At 34.8% G+C, this 23,831-nt stretch overlaps 1 protein-coding gene across 1 annotated transcript in view; it reads left to right on the top strand.

The window, feature by feature from the left end:
- The window catches only part of LOC136027611 (cyclin-dependent kinase 5-like), a 28,159-nt gene extending 9,222 nt beyond the window's left edge, over positions 1–18,937 (top strand). The window contains exons 3-6 of the mRNA XM_065705026.1: positions 6,232–6,513; positions 10,268–10,439; positions 13,574–13,785; positions 17,053–18,937. Coding sequence (XP_065561098.1) covers positions 6,232–6,513; positions 10,268–10,439; positions 13,574–13,785; positions 17,053–17,151 — 765 coding nt within the window. The 3' untranslated portion in view covers positions 17,152–18,937. The remainder of the gene's footprint in view (positions 1–6,231; positions 6,514–10,267; positions 10,440–13,573; positions 13,786–17,052) is intronic.
- The last annotated feature ends 4,894 nt before the right edge of the window (positions 18,938–23,831 follow it).

The following is a 23,831-nucleotide window of genomic DNA, read 5'->3' as shown; positions in this document are numbered from 1 at the left end:
CTCCGTATATGAAACGGGTTGTCCCCTCCGCAATCCCTCGCTCTTTACGCTAAAGCTTTTAATTGTTTTAAAAAGCAGAATTGTGGCAAAGAGTCAAACTTTAGCGTAAAGAGCGAGGGATTGCGGAGGGGACAACCCGTTTCATATACGGAGTAATTTCTGTTCGTTTTAAGTATTAATGTCGCTCCTTTCTTTCAGTTTAAAAAACTATTTTTTTTTATTTAATTTCTGAACGTTTTTGAATTAATGCATTTTTGATTTTGGCTCTCTGCGCATAAATTATTCAAATGAAATTTTAATATTAATTCTTTTTTGGCTAAATGGCTTTCTCTTAGTTTTGATCAGGCGATTTTGAGAAATAAAGGATGGGGAAGGAGGCCTAGTTGCCCTCCAATTTTCGGCTACTTAAAAAGGCAACAAGACTCCGTATATGAAACGGGTTGTCCCCTCCGCAATCCCTCGCTCTTTACGCTAAAGCTTTTATTTGTTTTAAAAAGCAGAATTGTGGCAAAGAGTTAAACTTTAGCGTAAAGAGCGAGGGATTGCGGAGGGGACAACCCGTTTCTTATACGGAGTAATTTCTGTTCGTTTTAAGTATTAATGTCGCTCCTTTCTTTCAGTTTAAAAAACTATTTTTTTTTATTTAATTTCTGAACGTTTTTGAATTAATGCATTTTTGATTTTGGCTCTCTGCGCATAAATTATTCAAATGAAATTTTAATATTAATTCTTTTTTGGCTAAATGGCTTTCTCTTAGTTTTGATCAGGCGATTTTGAGAAATAAAGGATGGGGAAGGAGGCCTAGTTGCCCTCCAATTTTCGGCTACTTAAAAAGGCAACAAGACTCCGTATATGAAACGGGTTGTCCCCTCCGCAATCCCTCGCTCTTTACGCTAAAGCTTTTATTTGTTTTAAAAAGCAGAATTGTGGCAAAGAGTTAAACTTTAGCGTAAAGAGCGAGGGATTGCGGAGGGGACAACCCGTTTCTTATACGGAGTAATTTCTGTTCGTTTTAAGTTTTAATATCGCTCCTTACTTTCAGTTTAAAAAACTAGTTTTTTTATTTAATTTCTGAACGTTTTTGAATTAATGCATTTTTGATTTCGTCTCTCCGCGCATAAATTATTAAAATGAAATTTTCATATTAATTCTTTTTTGGCTAAATGGCTTTCTCTTAGTTTTGATCAGTCGATTTTGAGAAATAAGGGATGGGGAAGGAGGCCTAGTTGCCCTCCAATTTTTGATTACTCAAAAAGACAACAAGACCTTTTAATTTTTAACGAACGTTTTTATTAGTAAAAACTATACGTAACTTAAGAAATAACTTACGTAATAAACTCTTATATTCTTATATTTTTGATTATGTATATGAGGGGGTTTGTCCCCTCGTTAATGCCTCGCTCTTGACACTAAATCTTAAGTTTTGTCCCAATTCTTTAAGAATGACACCTGAATCAGAAAGGCCGTAGAATAAATATTTGAAATTACTAAAAATACTTTAGCTTAAAGAGCAAGGTATTTATCTCCTCCTACATACCTCGCTCTTTATGCTAAAGTATTTTTAGAACCCCTCATATGCGTAATAATCTCTGTTCATTTTAAGTTTTAATTCTACTCCTTACTTTCAGTTGAAAAAAGTTTTTCTGGTTTATTTTTTCATTGTTTTTTTTTTTATATTAATGCTAGAAAATCCCGCGCCCTTTTCATTGAATTTCTCTTCCCCCATGACATATTCCTCCAAGGTAAGATCCTCCCACATAGCCCTCTCTCCTCAACCCCACCCCATACCAAAAAAATCTCCCTGAAAACGTCTGTACACTTCCCAATAACCATTACTGTATGTAAACACTGGACAAAGTTTGTAACTTGCAGCCCCTCCCCCAGGGACTTTGGGGGAGTGAATCATTCCAAAGACATAGTTATTATGGTTTTCGACTATGTGGAAGAAAATGGCTATCTCAAAATTTTGATCCGTTGACTTTGGGAAAAAAATGAGCATAGGAGGGGGCCTAGGTGCCCTCCAATTTTTTTGGTTACTTAAAAAGGGCACCAGAATTTTTTATTTCCGTTAGCTTGAGTCCTCTTGCGATATTTTAGGACCACTTGGTCGATACGATGACCTCTGGAAAAAAAAAGCAAACAAACAAATCAACACGCAACCGTGATCTGTCTTCTGGCAAAAAATACGAAATTCCATATTTTTATAGATAGGAGCTTGAAATTTTTGCTACAGGGTTCTCTGATACGCTGAATGCGATGGTGTGATTTTCGTTAAAATTCTTTGACTTTTAGGGGGTGTTTCCTCCTATTTTCCAAAATAAGGCAAATTTTCTCAGGCTCGTAACTTTTGATGACAAAGATTAAATTTGATGAAACTTATATATTTAGAATCAGCATGAAAATTCGATTCTTTTGATGTATCTTTTAGCATCAAAATTCCGTTTTTTAGAGTTTCGTTTACTATTGAGCCGGGTCGCTCCTTACTACAGTTCGTTACCACGAACTGTTTGATTAAATAAAAAAAAATATTTTTAAACTGAAAGTAAGGAGTGATATCAAAACTTGAAACGAACAGAAATTACTCCGTATATGAAATGGGTTGTCCCCTCCGCAATCCCTCGCTCTTTATGCTAAAGTTTTTAATTGTTTTAAAAGGTAGAATTGTGGCAAAGAATCAAACTTTAGCGTAAAGAGCAAGGTATTGCGGAGGGGACAACCCATTTTATATACGGAGTAATTTCTGTTCGTTTTAAGTTTTGATATCGCTCCTTACTTTCAGTTTAAAAAACTAGTTTTTTTATTTAATTTCTGAACGTTTTTGAATTAATGCATTTTTGATTTTGGCTCTCCGCACATTTATTATTAAAATAAAATTTGCTTATTAATTTTTTTTTGGCTAAACGGCTTGCTCTTAGTTTGATCAGACAATTTTGAGAAATAAGGGGCGGGGAAGCAGGCCTAGTTGTCCTCCAATTTTTCGGTTACTTAAAAAGGCAACTAGAAATTTTAATTTTTAACGAACGTTTGTATTAGTAAAAAATATACGTAACTTAAGAATTAACTTACGTAACAAACTTTTATACTCTTTTAAACTTTTATATTTTTTATTATGTATATGAGGGGGTTTGTCCCCTCGTTAATGCCTCGCCTTTTACACTAAATCTTAAGTTTTGTCCCAATTCTTTACGAATGACTCCTGAATCAGAAAGGCCGTGGAATAAATAGTTGAAATTACTAAAAATACTTTAGCATAAAGAGCAAGGTATTTATCTCCTCCTAAATACCTCGCTCTTTATGCTAAAGTATTTTTAGAACCCCTCATATGCGTAATAATCTCTGTTCGTTTTAAGTTTTAATGCTACTCCTTACTTTCAGTTGAAAAACTTTTTCGTTTTTATTTTTTCATTGTTTTTTTTATAGTAATGCTAGAAAATCCCGCGCCCTTTTCATTGAATTTCTCTTCCCCCATGACATATTCCTCCAAGAGAAGATCCTCCCACATAGCCCCCTCCCCTCAACAGCACTCAAACCAAGAAAATTCCACTGAAAACTTCTGTACACTTCCCAATAACCATTGCTGTGTGTAAACACTGGACAAAGTTTGTAACTTGCAGCCCCTCCCCCAGGGACTGTGGGTGAGTGAGTCACTCCAAAGACAAAGTTATTGGTTTTCGACTATGCGGAACAAAATGGCTATCTCAAAATTTGGATCTGTTGACTTTGGGAAAAACATGAGCGTGGGAGGTGGCCTAGGTGCCCTCCAGTTTTTTTGGTCACTTAAAAAGGGCACTAGAACTTTTCATTTCCGTTAGAATGAGCCCTCTTGCGAGATTCTAGGACCACTTGGTCGATACGATGACCCCTGGGAAAAAAAACAAAAACAAAAACAAACAAATAAACACGCACCCGTGATCTCTCTTCTGGCAAAAAATATGAAATTCCACATTTTTGTAGATAGGAGCTTGAAATTTTTTGCCATGGGTTCTCTGATGCGCTGAACGCAATGGTGTGATTTTCGTTAAGATTCTTTGACGTTTATGGGGTGTTTCCCCTATTTTCCTAAATAAGGCAAATTTTCTCAGGCTCGTAACTTTTGATGACAAAGATTAAATTTGATGAAACTTATATATTTAGAATCAGCATGAAAATTCGATTCTTTTGATGTATCTTTTAGCATCCGCTTTTTAGAGTTTCGTTTACTATTGAGCCGGGTCGCTCCTTACTGCAGTTCGTTACCACGAACTGTTTGATATTGTATCCATTCATAACCAAAACTACGAGATCAATTTTGGTAACGTAAATTTTAAACTTTTTTGAACTTAATTATTTTAGCAGTGAACCCCTTAAAAGCTTTCCAAGTCGAGTGGTCTCCTGCCTCTAAATGCCACACTAATCAAATAAATTGGAATAACAATTAAATACACAAAATATTTATAAAGTAAGGAAATAAATAATATTTACAAATAAATTATTATACAACTTGTTCAGTTTTTATGAAATGGTAAAGAGAAAAAGCTTTCCAAGTCGCATTCTCAAGTACCTCAAATTTCATTTTTAAGATTTTTTTTTCGTTTTTTTTTTTGTGACCAAAAGCAAGTAGGACCAGGAACACGGTCACATGAAAACACAGCAACGCAGCTGCTTAAAAGATGTATGAAAGAGAAATGAAAGAGATTATTAATGCTAATAGTGAAGAGTTGCTCTCTATCAGAAATCATATACAACAGGTGGCGTGTGCCCAGCGTGGCGGAGCCGTGCTAAGCGTTTTGAGAGGTGTGCCAAACTCGACGGAATTCTGTGGCACACGTTGCCTTTTGAGATGCAGGCTTGTACCAGGGGGTGGCAAGTCAGCGCCCGCTTGGCTAATAAACAGGAACTTGGGTGGTTTTATAGGGATTTGTGTTTGTGTTTTAATGACTCCAATAATGGAAACTAAATCAATACTGCTGTTTGTAAATATAGTTTTATTTCATGAATCATTTCAAAATAAACAAAATAGCATTTAATTACTTAATATTATTAGTGAGTAACATGCCTATTAGTGAGTAACAATGCCTTTATTACCTAATCAAGGTGTACTTTTTCATGCATATGGTAATTATTTCTTTCGAATGCTCAAGATGACTTCAAATTTGAAGCCCAGACCCGTACTGGAAGGAATAAAGGACCCCCCCCCTACTCAAGGACAAAATCTTCAGCCTAAACTAACATTTTCTTTAGCTTAAAGTCGCCTCCCTCTGGTTCTAATCAATGGTCAAGTCAAACCCTAGGGTTGAAAGTCAGAGAGATTACATTCCTTCTCCTCTTCCTCCTTTATATTCCTCTTCCTCCTTTATAAGTCAAACCCTAGGGTTGAAAGTCAGAAAAATTACAGTCCTCCTCCTCTTCCTCCTTTATATGTCAAATCCTACGGTTGAAACTCAGAGAAATTACGTCCCTCCTCTTCCTCCTCCTTTATATTCCTCTTCCTCCCCTATATTTTTAGTCGTATATTGAAATTCGTATGATCTGCTTCTTTGGTTGCTTTTTAATCAATGAAATTTCTTCTACCCTTCAGGTGGTTAAATAAATAAATACAATTTTCCTTGTATTTGTGTATTATTTTGACTTTTCTAGTTTAGTGAAATACTTTGTAGTGCGTTGATAATATAAATGAATGTAGTATTTACGAAATGTCTACTATTTTAACATAGGGTGTAATATTCACATAATAGAAGTACCAGGGGACGGAGCTTCTCCCTCTGTAAAGAACAACTTTAATTACATTTTATTTTATTCTGCAAATGTTTTCGTATATTTATACCGACTTGTTATTCTATATTATTGACAATCGAATGAAATTGTATTGCAGTTTTTAGAATATTCAGCACAGCACTCATCTTTAACAAAATTTATTATAACTACTCTAAAGTATTTGTGAGATAATTCATATGAAAAATGTTTTTCCAAAATTAAGGCTCTAAACGAATTTTTCCGAAGTTGTGACCTATCTATATCATTTTTTCACATCGGAAAATGGTAGTATGGCAGTTTCCAGGAAAAAAAAAACATTTTTGAGAAAAGTTACAGATAAATTTATAAATATGCTTATACCGTACTTACCTATTGTTCTTTTTATAAGATATGATGTATTGAACATGTTATTCAGTATAGTGATTAATCATATGCATTGTAAGCTTTTAGTATTTGTATTAATAACACTAAACAATTTGACTTTGATTTTCCTTTCAGGGAGTACCCTCGTCAGCACTAAGAGAAATTTGCCTCTTAAAGGAGCTCAAGCATAAAAATATTGTGAGGTTGCATGATGTGCTACATAGTGAAAAGAAATTGACTTTGGTATTTGAGCACTGTGACCAAGATCTAAAGAAGTACTTCGACAGCTTAAATGGAGAAATAGATCCAGATGTTGTGGCTTCTTTTATGTACCAGCTGCTTAGAGGATTGGCATATTGCCATAATCACAATGTTCTTCACAGAGATTTGAAACCTCAAAATCTTCTTATTAACAAGGTAGCTTACTATCAATGATGCTTTTCTTCTTAAATACTGACGAAGACCACACTGCCTTCCCATCATTTAAAATTATGGTTGGAACAGTAGCTACAATCAGAAGCCGTCCTGGCCGAGTGGGTTAGTGCCCTGGATTCGGGATCCCTTGTCTGAGAGGACGCGGGTTCGAATTCCAGTGTACCCAATTCTTCAGTTTGGGACGGGGTCAGTGGTGTGACTCTGCAAGCTTAGCCAGAGTCGACCCAGCTCTAAATGGGTACCTGGAGAAATCTGGGGAAGGTAAACAGGAAGGGTGTGCGAAAGCACAGGATGGCTGGCCCCCAACCCCCCATTGCACTTCCTGGCTGAAGGGCCAAGAAACGGAGATCAGCACCGCCGGTACGGACTGTAAAGTCTAATGCCGTATCCTTTACCTTTACCTTACCTTTTACAATCAGAATCAACTGACGTGCTGTCTTTCAGAGAGATTTAAAGCTTCTCGTTAGCTTCTCCTTGATAATTTTTTTTTTTAATTGGAGTTTAAAATGTTGTCTGTGACGGAGACACGTCCCCAGGGGAGAAATTTCTATTTCGACTCAATTAATTTTGGAACTGGTATAAATTTAAAATGAATTCAGAAATGCAAAATGATTGCTGAAATTGTAGCCCTTTTTTGGTAGGTGGTGTCATAAATTTTTTTTTGGTTATTACATGGCTTTAACGCAGAGATTTTCATTGGTGAATCCCTTATCGAAGTGGTTTCTTTTATATTCTCGCTGCTTAGACGATTTAGAAATTGCCAGTATCGCTCTGTCTTTCAGAGATATTTGAAACTCCAAAATATTCTTTTGTAACAAGCCAACTTACTAATGATGAGGCTTTTGGTCAGTAAGATGTTCGATTTCAGTCGTCTTCCATGATGCAGGCACATACCTAGGGGAAGGAATTTGTCCCTTGTAGGAAGTCCCTTGAGCCTGAATTACCCTAGTTCCATAAAGTGTGAGCATTAAATATACTCTGTGGAATTTGATTGAAGGTAAGTTGGGAATGGATTTTGCCTTCAGTGTCAAAAATTGTATTTATTTTTAATATTAAATTTTATTACTTAAAACAGAACCTGGATATAGGGATTTCCTTTCAAATGAGTCATCCCTCAACATTCTATGACCACTGCTTCAGTACGATCACTCGTAGAAAAACAGATTTAAAAAATGGAAACACATAACTGCTTTCCTTGGGAAAAAGTGATTTTCCTTGTTGTATAAAATGGGGTTTCTTCTATGTGTGGGATTTTTGACCATGGTGATTCTAATGGTACAGCTTTTATTTCCATTTGACACCAGTTTATGGGGGGTTTCAGGTTATTCTGTGCGATGCATTTGTTTTTGCAATAAAATTTCGCTGTTAAGGTTTGCTGAAATAACGGTTATCCTTTGCTGAGTCAGCTTCAAATGGTGTTTAATCGTCGCTTGATAGTTCATTTTTCAAAATATGTTTTAGATTATCGATTGCTCTGAAATGGCGTTCGTTCTTTATACTAAGCTGCAGCAGCTGCTACAACCATGATGCCAGAAAATAAATGCAATACATATATATGTATATGTATGTACATATATATATATATATATATATATATATATATATATATATATATATATATATATATATATATGTATATATATATATATATACATATATATGTATATGTATGTATATATTAGTAGTTTCTCTTGTACTTTTCTTTATTTTGCAAGCTTTGGCTACAATGACAAATCTTTTGTACGAGGTGAAGGGGGGTTGCCAGGAAAACCCCCCAAATAAGGACAAATACGTACGCTCGGATAGCTTTTCGGGTTCGAGTCACACCCCTAGTGACAGTTATTATGATGCTCTTTTCCTCTAAGTAAGATGAGTAAGAGCTCTTATATTAAATTCCAACCGGATCCATTGATATTTGGGGAGTTGGAGGGGAAAACCTAAAATCATGGAAAACGCTTAGAGTGGAGGGATCGGGGTGAAACTTGGTGGGAAAAATAAGCACAAGTCCTAAATACGTAATTGACATAACCGGAATGGATTCGCTCTGTTTGGAGGAGTTGGTGGGAGGGTTAATTCTGAAAAATTAGAAAAAAGAGGTATTTTTAACTTACGAAGGAGTGATCGGATCTTAATTAAATTTCATTTTTAGAAGGACCTCGTAACTCAGATCTTTTATTTTAAATCCCGACTGGATCCAGTGTTTTTGGGGGAGTTGGGGGGGGGGACCGGAAATCTTGGAAAACGCTTAGAGTGGAGAGATTAGGATGAAACTTGGTGGGAAGAATAAGCGGAACTCCTAGATAAGTGACATAACCAGACTGAATCCACTCTCTTTGGGGGAGTTGGAGGGGTGTTAATTCTGAAAGAATTAGGTATTTTTAACTTACGAACGGGTGATCGGATCTTAATGAAATTTGATATTTAGAAGGATATCGTGTCTCAGAGCTCTTATTTTAAATCCCGGCTGGATCCCGTGGCAGTGGGGGGAGTAGGGGGAACCGGAAAACTTGAAAAATGCTTAGAGTGGAGAGATCAGGATGAAACTTGGTGGGAAGAATAAGCAAATGTCGTAGATACGTGATTGACGTAACCGGACTGGGTCCACTCTCTCTGGGGAGTTAGGGGGTCCAGTGCTTTGGCGAGTTCGGTGCTTCTGGACTTGCTAGGACGATGAAAATTGGTAGGTGTGTCAGGGATCTGCACAAATTGATTTGATGAAGTCCTTTTCCCCAATTCGACCATCTGGGGGCTGAAGGGAGAGGAAAAATTAGAAAAAATGAGGTATTTTTAACTTACGAGTGGGTGATCGGATCTTAATGAATTTTGATGTTTAGAAGGTGTCTTCTCGTGTCTCAGAGCTCTTATTTTGAATCCCGACCGGCATTAAGCCTCTGATTTATCTTTTAAATTAATCTATTGACTCTTAGAGTTTGCTAGAGCTCATGCCATATGAGCTCATGATTCTTCCGACCTTGTCAGAAGTGCCATATGAAGTCTTAGCTCTTGTTTTCTAATGAAAAATATTGAAGAGAAGATATTTTCAAAATCTAAATAGCGAAATTCAAAAAATAATTAGCCCCCTGATGCATCCTCTTGCTCCCTCCTCCAGTTGGTCCTCCTATTTGATTCATCTAGAACAATAAGTAAACGAAAATTTTTTGAAGACCCTAACATTATGTGAATAAACAGTCAACTGACTTCAGGCTTATGAACAAAACACGCTTCACTGGGATTGACGTTTTAATTTGGGTATAAACTACGTAAAAAGGGGTGAATTACATGGAAAATATAAGAAATCATCCGAAAAAGAGTATAATTGATGATAAACAACCCTCATAATTTGACTCCGATTTTTTTTTTCTTGAAAATAACTAAAAAATAAAAATATGACCAACCAAGTATTTCAGAATCTCAACCTGATAAATATTGTCTTGAAATAGTCACCTTAAAAATTCATTTGGCAACCCCATTGTAAGGTATGTCTAAAGCTAGGAGCCTCGGAAAAACTTTGTTATTTTCGTTGTCTCAGTGGACTATAAAAACCACTAATTGAACCACCTAACACACGTAAAATACAGCTAAAATGTAGAAAAAAAAATCTAGCATGAAGAAAAAATTAATCATTTTTCTTGGGGGAAGAGGCGATGCCAATTTTATGATGTCCTTGCACTCTGAACCGAATTTGTTTTTTCTATGGACTTTTCACCTTTTTTTGTCAATCTATTTTAATCTACAGAATGGAGATTTAAAGTTAGCTGATTTTGGATTAGCAAGAGCCTATGGTATACCTGTCCGTTGTTATTCAGCCGAAGTTGTGACGCTTTGGTATCGACCACCAGATGTCCTTTTTGGAGCGAAGCTCTACACGACATCTATTGATATGTGGTCGGCGGGCTGCATATTCGCTGGTATGTATAATTCTTGATTTTGCTTCCTTTTTTTCATGGAAGCAATAACCGAAAACTCTTTTAATTATAATATTAACAAGAAACCGAAAAATGATTTCGATGCTAATTTCTAGTGTACCCAAACTGTAAAAAAAACCTGTTTTCTACAATTTCGTTTTTTGATACTTCCTTCGAATTCATAAATTCTTGTAATATCTTATTGTGTTTTAAATTGTGTAAAAAAGACATTTTTGTGGAAATAATTCTGGTTTCAAAACTTTCTGTCGCTAGAATGAGGCAAGCGAGAGTGATTAGTAAGTAAGAATTAGTAACAATTAAATAACAATTAGTAACAACAATTTGTAACAAAAAATAACAATTAGTAAATACATGAAGTAATAAATCGGGGGTTGATCTAGGGGGTGGTCTTAGGGATACTTGCCCACTCCAAAAGGTCAAAAATTGCCCTAAGTATTATGGGGATTTGGTGAAAAATACCAATAAAGAAGCCCCATTTTCCCAAGAAAAAACGATTATTTTTTCTACATTTAAGTGTAGCTATGCCCTTCTTTTAAACACACGATAGAAGAACGAAACCGTTAGGGCCTTGTTAGTTTTTTTTCATTCAATTTTGAACTTGAACATGTGGTGAAAATTGAGGTTCTTTCGTATAACAAAAATGCGTTTCAAGATGGCAAAATGCGAGCTTAAAATAGAAATTTTTGGTTCAGGCTCAGATTGATTTATTTTTCAATCATGTATAGGTAACATACTAAGTATACCAACATCTGGCAGAGAGACAAGTTCATTTTGTGAACAGATAAAACAACTAAAGTAATAAATCACGAAATATATCGATAATCGATCAAAGAAAGGACAAAGAGAAAAAAAATAATAGACAGAAAAATAATAGTAATATTTAATGCTCAGCACGCTATAGCATACATTTAATGTTGGAAAACGTCTTTTAAATAATTTATTAGTTGAAAATGCGCTTGAAAGAGCCAATATTTATATCAGCCCAATGGAACTATGATCGTCCTTTTGAAGAAATGCTCTTGAAAAAGCCAATATTTATCTCAGCTGAACGTAATTACGTTTAGCTGTTGATGAAGGAGAACTTCATTTCTATGACGGAAAACGTCACTTTAATGATATAGTAATTGAAAATGCTCTTGGAAGAGCACAATATTTATCGCAACTAAAGAAATTAAGATCATCCATTTTAATGACATTTTAAGTAATCTACTTTTTAATCTACTCCTTCCTCCTTAAAGCTGCACGCATTACCACCTTAAAAGAAAGGAGGGAAAAAATTTGCCTGCTTTTCGTTAAATCAGTCATTTCTAATTCCCGTACTGAGGACTTACTCCCTGATTTTCACAATCCCACTAGACTCCGACTCCCCCGGTCAACCTCCTTAGCAATCCCAACTTACTCTCCGATCCATGCTGTTACAGAGAGGTTTCGTAAAAGTTTTATCCCCTTTATTCTGGAACACCTTAATAATAATTCGTGATTATGTACTTGCCAAATTCCCCTTTTCCCCTATTGCCGTTTTATTTTTTAATTTATTGTAACGTTTTTGTAATTTAATTGTCAAGTTTTATGATTTGCCCTTTATCTTTGATGATTTTGACTTTTTAATTTAAAGTGCTTGACTTAATTTACTTATTTGAATTTTTTTTTTCTTAACTTTTACTGACATATAATAGCGAATTCGGCTCTATAGAGCTTGTGATAGTCTTTTGTAAATAAATATTATCTTATCTAATGATAAAAATCGCCATAATTATGCCGGAGTAATGAAAAATTGTCTCGAAAGAGTCAATACTTACCCCAAGTAAACGAAATTATGGTTCGTCAAAAATGCTCTTGATAGACTGCAGTACTTATGTCAATTCAACAAAATTACTTTTGTCCTTTTAATGAAGGATGCCGACCGTTTTATGATTGAAAATGTAATTTTAGTTGAAATTTGATTTGTAATTGTCATAGTAATTGGAAGTGCTCTAGGAAGAGAATATTATTTATTTCAACTCAATAAAATTACTGTCGTCCTTATACTGATGGAAAATTTCATTTTTGTGCCAGAAAATGTCGTTTCAGTGGTGGAGTAATGGAAAATGGGTCTTGAAAGAGCCAATATTTATGTCAACTCAACAAAACTGTCTTCCTTTTAATGACGGAAATAGTCACTTTAATGACGGTAAACGCTGGAGCAATTGAAAACGCTCTTGGAAGAGCCCACTTTTTATCTCAGCTAAAAGTAATCACGGTTGGGTCCGTTTAACGAAGGGAAAGCGTCATTTTAACATCAGAAAACGTCATTTTTATGCCCGAGTAATACAATATACTCCTCTAAGAGCTAATATTGATCGCAACTAAACGAAATTGTCGTCGTCCTTTTAATGAAGGAAAACGTCATTTTTATGCCCGAGTAATAGAATATGCTCCTCTAAGAGCTAATATTGATCGCAACTAAACGAAATTGTCGTCGTCCTTTTAATGAAGGAAAGTGATATTTTAATGAAGGAAAACGTTATTTCAATGACGAAATAATGGAAAATGTTTTAGAAAGAACCAATATTTATCACAACTAAACGAAATTATGGTTATGCTTTTAGTGACGGAAAACGTCATTTAATGGTAGGAAACAACATTTGAATGATTTACTAGTTGAAAATGCTCTTGAAAGAGCCAATATTTATGTCAACTCAACGAAAAATGGTCGTCTTTTAATGATGTATAACGTCATTTCAACGGCTAAGTAATGGAAAATGCTCTAGAAAAATGTCTATATGTGTCAGCAAGACATTGGGAACCATTTTAGAGATGTCATGTTTCATACTTGGTTGCAAAGCTTACGTGAGTTAGTTATTCCGTTATAATAAAAACAGTTATTTTAACTCTTCAGTCTTATTTGAGCCAGCTTGTATGTATTCTGGGTCAAAATTAGAATTTTGCTTCCATCCCTAATTCGAATTCTCATTCGGTTTTTTATCTCAAGAATACATAATTAAATTAAAGTATATAATTATTTCCAACCTCCGGTATTATTTAGGCCACCTGTTATATAGTTTCGGGTCTAATTCTGAATTCTAATCCTATTTATGAGTTTCAGATCCCAGATTTTGAATAGATTTTAATTTTAGAATTAGCAAATGCGGGTCGCCCACTGTTCCCGGGCTCTGATGTTGATGATCAATTGAAACGGATATTTAAGCTTTTAGGCACTCCTACGGAAGAAACTTGGCCTGGCCACGCTCAACTACCAGAATACAAACAATTTTCAATGTACCCTCCGGCTCCAAGTCTTAGTCAAGTTGTCCCTAAACTTGGACCCAAAGGCCGAGATCTATTACAGGTACTATGTCGAAATTTCTAGCTTTTTCCTAAGACGCTTTTCCCGACTTAATATATTCATTATGCCCCTTGATTAGTTTAGTTTATGGTTCTTATGGTCGGCTCTCATATGATTGTGCTTGTTTTCTTTGTTTTAATAGTCTCATTAAAAATCAGATGTTTAAAATTCAGATTATTGAGCAAGAGGAATTGACAGTTATTATTGATCTTCCATTACTACTTATGAACATAGTTAAACTTTTTTTTTGTTTTTTTTTTATCTGAAAATGAGACGATACAAACTCACTGCACTTTTGACTGAAATTCTCACAGGCCGAATTTGTAGCCTACGTTGTTGCTGTGGGATGGACGAATTGTTGCCTACCCGCCCCCTCCAACTGGTGTCCTTGCTCAATACTTTAGAGAAAATTATGTTCGTATGCTATTTGATAACTCAAAACTAACTTGGAAGAATGCCAGTAGCCTCTCAAAAAAATATTCCACTTTGACTGCAGTATGATGCTGTAATTTTTAAGATTCTTTTAATTTTGTTTTAAGATTGTATTTTTAAGATCAGGTGGGGATGGGGGAATTTTTCCTACCCGCCCCCTCCAACTGGTGTCCTTGCTCAATACTATTGAGAAAATTATGTTCGTATGCTATTTGATAACTCAAAACTAACTTGGAAGAATGTCAGTAGCCTCTCAAAAAAATATTCCACTTTGACTGCAATGTGTAATAATATTTTATTTGGATTGCCTTTGTCTTGCCATGAATTAAAAGCAACCCCTATGTTTTCATTTTTTGCCTGATATAACCACTGGTGTCAATTCACTAAAATATAAGAGTAGGGGCAGAATTCATTTTTCAAAGTTTAAAGGGCGGGAGGTAAATTTGTCGTATTTTGAATTTTGTAACAAAAATACCAAAATTAGGCATTTTTTGATGAAAATAATAAAAAAAGGTTAAGATTCAGTTGAGTCAAAAAAAAAAAAAAAGAAAGAAACCTTGGCAGATTTCTAATTAAAGTACAAAGTTATTGTTTTCTTAGACAACACTTCTTTTCTATTTATAAATAAAACAAATTAAAAATTATAGAAAAACGGGTATAGTATTTAAAACATAAGACAGTAGAAAACAACCCAAAAAATCTAAAACAAATTAAAAATTATAGAAAAACGGGGATAGTATTTAAAAATAAGACAGTAGAAAACAACCCAAAAAATCTAAAACAGATTAAAAATTATAGAAAAACGGGTATAGTATTTAAAAAATAAGACAGTAGAAAACAACCCAAAAAATCTAAAACAAATTAAAAATTATAGAAAAACGGGTATAGTATTTAAACAATAAGACAGTAGAAAACAACCCAAAAAATCTTTTTTTCACTGATAATAATACAAGCAGCAGAATAATAATGCATACAATTTGAATTATTATTTGATTTATTATTGTGCAAATCGAACCATAAATCTCTCAGATAACTCATAACTCTATTTGTCCGACTCAATAGTTGCTACTCTATATTTTATTGTTTCACTTAATATTTTGTGCTACAAAAGCAGTTTTTGTGATATGATCCGTAATTGCTATGCAGCAATTCTTTTGGTGAATATGTTTTGTGCTATGAAAGCTGCTTTTATGTATCACTTCATGTCGTATTACCACCGAAAAGGCTGTGCAGCAGTTCTATTTGGCTGATTACTGTACAAACCAAATCATAAATCTACTAAGTAACTCGTAATTCATTTGTCTATCTCATTAGTTAGTATTTCAAATTATTGTTTTAGTTATATAATTTATGTTATAAAAGCTGCTTTTTTTGCATCAGCTCATGTCGCATTACCACCAAAAAGGCTGTGCAGCAGTTTTATTTGGCTGATTATTGTACATATCAAACCATAAATTGCTCAAGTAATTCATAACTCAATTCATCCTGCTCAATAGTTGCTACTTAGTATTTTTAATCATTGTTTTAGTTTATATAATAAACGTTATAAAAGCTGCTTTTGTGCTGCATTTCACGTCGTATTACCACCGAAAGGCTATGCAGCAGTTCTATTTTGCTGATCATTGTACAAATTAAACCATTAATGTCTCAAGTAACTCATAAATCAATTTGTCCAGCTCAATAGTTGCTACTCAATATTTTAAATTATTGTTATAATTTATATAATGAACGCTATAAAAGCTGCTTTTATGCAACACTTCGCGTCCACCAACAAAAAGGCTGTGCAGCAGTTCTATTTGGATGATTATTCTACAAGTCAAACCTTAAATCTCTCAAGTAACTCATAACTCAATTCATCCGGCTCAAGAGTTGCTACTCAGTATTTTTAATTATTTTTTAATTTATTTAATAAACGTTATAAAAGCTGCTTTTTTGCTGCACTTTACGTCGTATTACCACCGAAAAGTCTATGCAGCAGTTCTATTTGGATGATTATTCTACAAGTCAAACCTTAAATCTCTCAAGTAACTCATAACTCAATTCATCCGGCTCAAGAGTTGCTACTCAGTATTTTTAATTATTTTTTAATTTATTTAATAAACGTTATAAAAGCTGCTTTTTTGCTGCACTTTACGTCGTATTACCACCGAAAAGTCTATGCAGCAGTTCTATTTGGATGATTATTCTACAAGTCAAACCTTAAATCTCTCAAGTAACTCATAACTCAATTCATCCGGCTCAAGATTTGCTACTCAGTATTTTTAATTATTTTTTTAATTTATTTAATAAACGTTATAAAAGCAGCTTTTTTGCTGCACTTTACGTCGTATTATCACCGAAAAGTCTGCGCAGCAGTTCTATTTGGATGATTATTGTACAAATCAAACCATTAATCTCTCAAGTAACTCATAACTCAATTCATCCCGCTCAATAGTTGCTACTCAGTGTTTTTAATTATTGTTTTACCTAATATATTCCGTGTCATAAAATCTACTTTTGCGCAGTACTTCACGATGTATTACCCCTGAAAAGGCTATGCAGCAGTCCTATTTGGCTGATTATTGTGCAAGTCAAACCATAAATCGCTCAAGTAACTCATAATTCAATTTGTCTAGCTCTGTAGCTGCTCCTCAATATTTGTAATTAATTTTTAGTTAATATAATTGATGCTATAAAAGCTGCTTTTGTGCAGCACTTCACCCTAATGGTTATGCAGCAATTTTATTTGGCTGATGATTGTGTAAATCAAACCGTAACCCTTTCAGGTATCTGAAAACTCACTTCGTGTAGCTCAATAGTTGCTAGTCAACATTTTAGTTATCCTATTTATTATTATAGAGGCTCCTTGTGTGCAACCCTTCGCATCGTATTTCTGCCGAAGAGGCTATGCAACATTCCTATTTTGACGATTATGGTGCAAACAGTAGAAGTGGTTGAGCTACTATTCCGTGATTGGGTGAAAACAAAAATTATAGAATGCTAGTCTTTCGTGTTTAATTAGTCATTTTGTGTATTTTATTTAGTTTTAATTGGCCCCTCACATGGTGTTATTAAGGTGCATAAAGATGTTCCTACATTTTATTTGAACATCAAACAAAATATTACGAGGTAGTTGGAAAGATAAAGTGCTTTGTTAAATCGAATTCCATAAATTTTTCAGCTCTTTTAGAAAACAGTTTTTGAGACACTTTCTTAAATTACTCTGGGGCTTTTGGGAAGAAGCTGAGCTTTGTTAACCTTCTATATAAACTCAACAAAGTCAACGATTAGCTGAAAAGGTACGCAGCTAAATATCATATGACAAAAATCTGCTTCTGAATATTTTCAAGCTTGTCCGTTTGAATAGCAGTTAGACCTGGATACCAAATAGGACAAGTCTTGACAAAGAGGACTACTAGTTATTTAGAAGTCCTATTCTTCCACTGCTTGCAGAGGGACTATTATTCTGTTCTACAAGAGAATTCCATGGAGTAAACAAATCCCCCTCCTCTCAGGAAAAGTCATCATTAGGATAATTTTCCGAGGTACTGGGTGTGGGACCAAAGTAGTGCTTTTTAGTTCACTAGTTCAATTTGTCTTAATTTGCCCTGTATTTGTACTGTTCGCTGGAGGGATTCGTTTTTTTTTCTCAGCTTTCAATAAACTGAGGTTCCCTTCGTTAACGCCATGTGAGCTGGCGTTAATAAAGGGACATACACTTTATTAACACCGTGTGAGTAAGGTATTTGAACGCCATGTGAGTCGACTATAGAGAATTAGGTTATTTACCATCTACCCGCTAGTAAAAGCATGATTTGACTTTAAATGAACATATTTTGAGTTACAGTATGCTAAAAGTTCAGAAATGTACAATTGTAAAGTGCATAAACCGTCAATTTAGAAAATTTATAACTTTAATGTAAACGGTATCGCCATCTATTTTGTTTTGATTGATAGAACAGATATCATGAGTAAACCTTCAACCGGCACCTCCTCTAGAATTTTGATAAGAAACTCCAGGAAAGGTGCCGGCATGGGCAGATTTTTGATAAGAAACTCTGCCCATCGATAAAAGTTTGTGAGGAAGGGAGGGCATGTTGGAAGAATGATAAAATTTTACATTTTTAAACTATTTAGACAGAGGCATATCTGCACAAAGAAGGGGAGGGGGTCAATAAATAGTTGTTAGAACGAACTATTCTTAAATTTTAATAATATTGTACTATTGAAAATCTAACAGGTCGGCAAAAGGCACTTTGTCTTAATTTGTTCATTTTTACTAATCAATTTGAACGATAATTTAGCAAGAAAATGGCATGCCATAATAACTATTAATTATTGTCAGGAACATAATATCTAGTAGAAGTGTAATTTGTTAGTCGGGGGAAGATCCAGCTGAATCAGGAATGTATGAGGCAGGGGCGTAACTCCAGCATTTCTTCTGGGAGGGGGTTTGCAAGAGGGGTCTATATCTGGATAGTCAAGAGGCATGGGCTATACAATAGTTTTTTCTTCAAATTATTGGTGGGGCAGCTGCCTCCCCCTTGCCCCTTCTAAACAACGCCTCCGTTAGGACGAGAGGGCAAATACATTCATGTCAGGGGTTTTTTCCCAAATCCTATCGTGCTTTGGTCTGCTATTAATGAAATTCATCTCTATTTTTCTTCACTTGTTGTTTGTTGTGTACTGTGTATTGTTTCTTATTTTATTGTTGTATTGTTTACTATAAAGATACTATAGATGACATTTGTTGCAATTTTGTAAAAAATTAACTTAGTCTTGTGTCAAATTTGGTGGATTGATTTCTTTTAGTACATTTTTCATGGTCATCATTACGGTTTTAAAAAATCTTTGAAAATAGTAATGTGACCTTCCTTGAAATAATGTGATTCAAGTCTGCGGCGCTATATAAAGGTCTAGGTGTACGTTTTCTCCTTGGAGGACAAGGTAAGAAAATTAATGTGTCATAGGACAAATATATCGTGTAAAAGTTACAGAATCGAAATATGCTGAATGAAAAATCAATATTTCTCAAACTAATTGCTGTAAAGTATAGCATTTAATAGAAATTGGTGATTATTGATGAATATAAAGACGTTGGAGGAAGACTAGCCTGCTAATCCGTATGTGGTACTAATTTTAAATAGTAAGCAGTACTAAGTTGGTTCGAAAATGTCTTGAAAATAGTCGAGAAAGGGTAAAATGTTTTTCATTCAGTTTTTTTATCTGCTTATTTTCCTCAGTCAGTTATGGATTTGACACTTAATTGGTCGATTTTCTGGTAATTTGGCACGGTTTTTACCTTCGCCTGAACTAGTGCTAATATAGGGGTAGAAGGTTTTCGTGTACAGGGAACTCAAACATCTAAACGCAGCTAGTTTTATGAACCATTGGGAGGAAAGCAACGCATAAGCGGAAATTCTTGCTGTATGAGCAATTTCTTTGACTTATCGAATAACAGTTTCATAGCAGTTTTCCTGTTGCTCTTCATTTCGTGAATTTCATTCATTTTCATTTCGCGATTCATTTCATTTCGCATTTTGTGCAGAACTCATTGAGCAGGTCAATTTCTCTTGACTTCTCCTTGTTGCCTGAATCAAACATTCGTGGTAACGAACTGTAAGTAAGGAGCAACCCGACTCAATAGCAACTGAAACTTCATAAAACATAATTTTTGTTTACCAATAGATACATCAAAAGAATCGAATTTTTATGCTGATTTCAAATATATAAGTTTCATCAATTTTAATGTTACCTATCAAAAGTTACGAGCCTGAGAAAATTACGTAGAAGGGTATCTCCATGGAGCAATTTTTTATTGGGGAATATGATTTTTCCTTGAAGGGGGCGTCGGATTTCCCAGCATTATTTAAAAAACGATCAGAAATTAAATAAAACTTAAACAAGTTTTTCAACTGAAAGTAAGGAGCAACATTAAAGCTCCAAACGATCAGAAATTACTACGCATAGAAGGGGGTTCGCCCCCTCGTCAATACCTCGCTCTTCACGCTAAGTTTTTCTTAGTACTTTCAAATTTATTCTTATTAAACGGCCTTTGTGACTCAGGGGTCATTCTTAAAGAGTTGGAACAAAATCTGAACTTAATCGTAAAGAGCGTGGTATTGAAGAGGGGGAGAACCCCCTCGTATACTTAATCTATATAAAATCAAGCAGCTCGTGTTAACGAACTGTAAGTAAGGAGCTTCCTGGCTCTATAGTAACCAAAACTCTAAAACACGGAATTTTGACACCAATAGGTACATCAAAAGAATCAAATTTTTATGCTGATTTCATATATATAAGTTCTACCTAGTTTAGTCTTACTTATCAAAAGTTACGAGGCTGAGAAAATTTGCCTCGTTTTCGGAAAAAGGGGGAAACATCCCCTAAAAGTCTTAGAATCTTATGAAAATAACACCGTCAGATTCAGCGTATCAGAGAACCCTACCGTAGAAGTTTCAAGCTCCTATCTACAAATTGTGGAATTTTGTATTTTTTGCCAGAAGACAAATCACGGGTGCGTGTTTATTTGTTTTTTTTTTTCCCAGTATTGATCGTATCGACCCAGTCGTCCAAGAATCTCGTGAAAGGGCTCATTCGAACGGAAATTAAAAGTTCTAGTATGCTTTTTAAGAGACCAAAAAAATGGAGGGCAACTAGGCCCCCTCCACGCTCATTTTTTCCTTAAGTTACCCAAAGTCATTCTCTTTTATGTGCCAGTGTCCCGCTATCTCTAGAGAAAAAATGGGAAGAAAAAATAACAGATATGCTGTCGATGCGAATTATCGTTGCTACAGCCATTTTTGTAGTTTTTCAAGCCAGTGGATTTTCCTTTTTGTTCGAGCCAAGGGGCTGTAAGTTTCATTTATAGGAGTTTCAGACAAGGTGGTTTTAATATTATGCTTTGACTTTTGATCTTACATAATATGGAATGCTATCGTCTCTTACTAGGTGACTAGCTATTGCTGCAACCCAGATAAAGGCAAAATGAGAAGAAAGGTCTTTTTGAACATTGATCTTCATATTATTGCATATGGTAACGTCATAGTGATAACAATGCCGATTACTGAGTCAATATATTTGATCTTGAATGCCATAACTCGTTTTGGCTATTTTTCATTACCCTCCGAGAACAATACAAATTTGTGGTGGCACCTGCAATCTAGTAAAAGATGAATATAGCCCATACTTAATGAAAAAGGCCAGGTAATTTAAGTCAATACACAAATTTCGAAAGAAACTAGAAGAGCCAAAAGACTGATGGGAGACCGTCATCAAGAGATTCAAAATTCTCAGTCAGATTTCAGATTGCCTTTTTTACTAGCAGGAACTAGTAAAAAATGAACTACGTGGTTATTGCCATTACCTGAGATACTCTTTAAAATATATCATCATTTTGAATACAAAAATGCAGTTTTTGATTCAAAAGTGATTTATTTTAAATAATGTGTTCTATTAATTATAAAAGCACATAGATGTACCAATTTCCTTTCAGTAACCTTAGAGCAGCTCTCTATGATGTTCCAGTGTCCCGTTAACTGTGGAAAAAAGGAAAAAAAGATGCTTCCCCTGCAAGAAAATGATTTTGCTTCTTGTTCAAGCCTATGGATTTTCCTTGTTGTTCAAGCCAAAGGACTGTAAGTTTCCTGGGTTGGGTTTTTGGACAAGATGATTCCAATGATGTAATATGCCATTCGGTTCAACTCCATTTTTCGGGTTTCAGTCTACTTTGTGTTACTATCGGCCGCGTTCGTCTTTAGGTTGCTGCTACCTTAACAGTCACGATTTGTTACTCTCAAGGGATGACTGCTTACTTACCGTTTGTCTCTCTTAAGTTAGATTACACTTTATTTACGATTTGATACTATTATCAAGAATCGCTATTGACTCGTTGTTGTTGACGAGGGTCGATCCTTATTCATCGTTTCCAGATTTCCCCAATAATTACTTATTATTATAATTATCTTATTGACATAATTCAGTTTTTCGTTTGCACTTCGTTGTGATTCTCGCTTGTTGTGCGTTATTTTTTGCGATTCGAATTGATCCTCACTGTCGTTTGTCTTTTAACCGCAGATTTTGCTGTCCGAATCTAATTTCGAACTTTACGCTCTTCTAGACTCTTTTGAAATTTGTGAAATTTCACAAGTTTTAATTGACTTGTATTGCCTTGTCTCTTTCATTAAATATGAGCCGTGTTTGTGTTTTGCTAGGCTGCAGCTACCGCAGCAAATATGTATTATCCTTGGAGGATAGGAGATAAATAGCCAAAATGAGGTATGACATTCAAGATGAAATGTTTTGAGCGAATCATCAGCATTGTTTTCGCTATGACGCTATCGTATGCAATTAAATAAAAAAAAAACTGATTTTTTTAGCTGAAAGTAAGGAGCGACATTAAAACTTAAAACGAACAGAAATTACTCTGTATATGAAATGGGTTGTCCCCTCTGCAATCCCTCGCTCTTTACGCTAAAGCTTTTAATTGTTTTAAAAAGTAGAATTGTGGCAAAGAGTCAAACTTTAGCGTAAAGAGCGAGGGATTGCAGAGGGGACAACCCATTTCATATACGGAGTAATTTCTGTTCGTTTTAAGTTTTAATGTCGCTCCTTACTTTCAGCTAAAAAAATCAGTTTTTTTTTTATTTAATTTCTGAACGTTTTTGAATTACTGCATGTTTGGTTTTGGCTCTCCGCACATAAACTATTAAAATGAAATTTGTATATTAATTCTTTTTTGGCTAAATGGCTTTCTCATAGTTTTGATCAGACGATTTTGAGAAATAAGGGGTGGAGAAGGAGGCCTAGTTGCCCTCCAATTTTCCGGTTACTTAAAAAGGCTACTAGAACTTTTAATTTTTAACACTTTTATCAGTAAAAAATATACGTAACTTAAGAATTAACTTACGTAACAAACTTTCATAACCTTATATTTTTATTATGTATACGAGGGGGTTTTTACCCTCGTTAATACCTAGCTCTTTACACTAAATCTTAACTTTTCTCCCAATTCTTTAAGAATGACCCCTGAATCAGAAAGGCCGTAGAATAAATAGTTGAAATTACTAAAAACACTTTAGCATAAAGAGCAAGCTATTTATCTCCTCCTAAATACATCGCTCTTTATGCTAAAGTATTTTTAGAACCCCTCATATGCGTAATAATCTCTGTTCGTTTTAAGTTTCAATGCTACTTCTTCCTTTCATTTGAAAAAAAGTTTTCATGTTTATTTTTCATTGTTTTCTTATAGTAATGCTAGAGAATCCTGCGCCCTTTTCATTTGATTTTTCATCCCCCATGACAGATTCCTCCAAGGAAAGATTCTCCAACATAGCCCTCTCTCCTCAGCCCCACCCCCAAACAAAATAAAATCCCCCTGAAAACGTCTGTACACTTCCCAATAACCATTACTATATGTAAACACTGGCCAAAGTTTGTAACTTGCAGCCCCTCCCCCAGGGAATTGTGGGGGAGTAAGACATCCCCAAAGACATAGTTATTATGGTTTTCGACTATGTTGAACAAAATGGCTATCTCAAAATTTTGATCCGTTGACTTTGAGAAAAAAAATGAGCGCGAGAGGGGGCCTAGATGCCCTCCAATTTTTTTGGTCGCTTAAAAAGGGCACTAGAACTTTT

This window comes from Artemia franciscana, chromosome 5, assembly GCF_032884065.1.
Source record: "Artemia franciscana chromosome 5, ASM3288406v1, whole genome shotgun sequence".
NCBI lineage: Eukaryota > Metazoa > Arthropoda > Branchiopoda > Anostraca > Artemiidae > Artemia > Artemia franciscana.
Note: the sequence above shows the minus strand (reverse complement) of the source record. Positions and strands in the feature narration are given on the sequence as shown.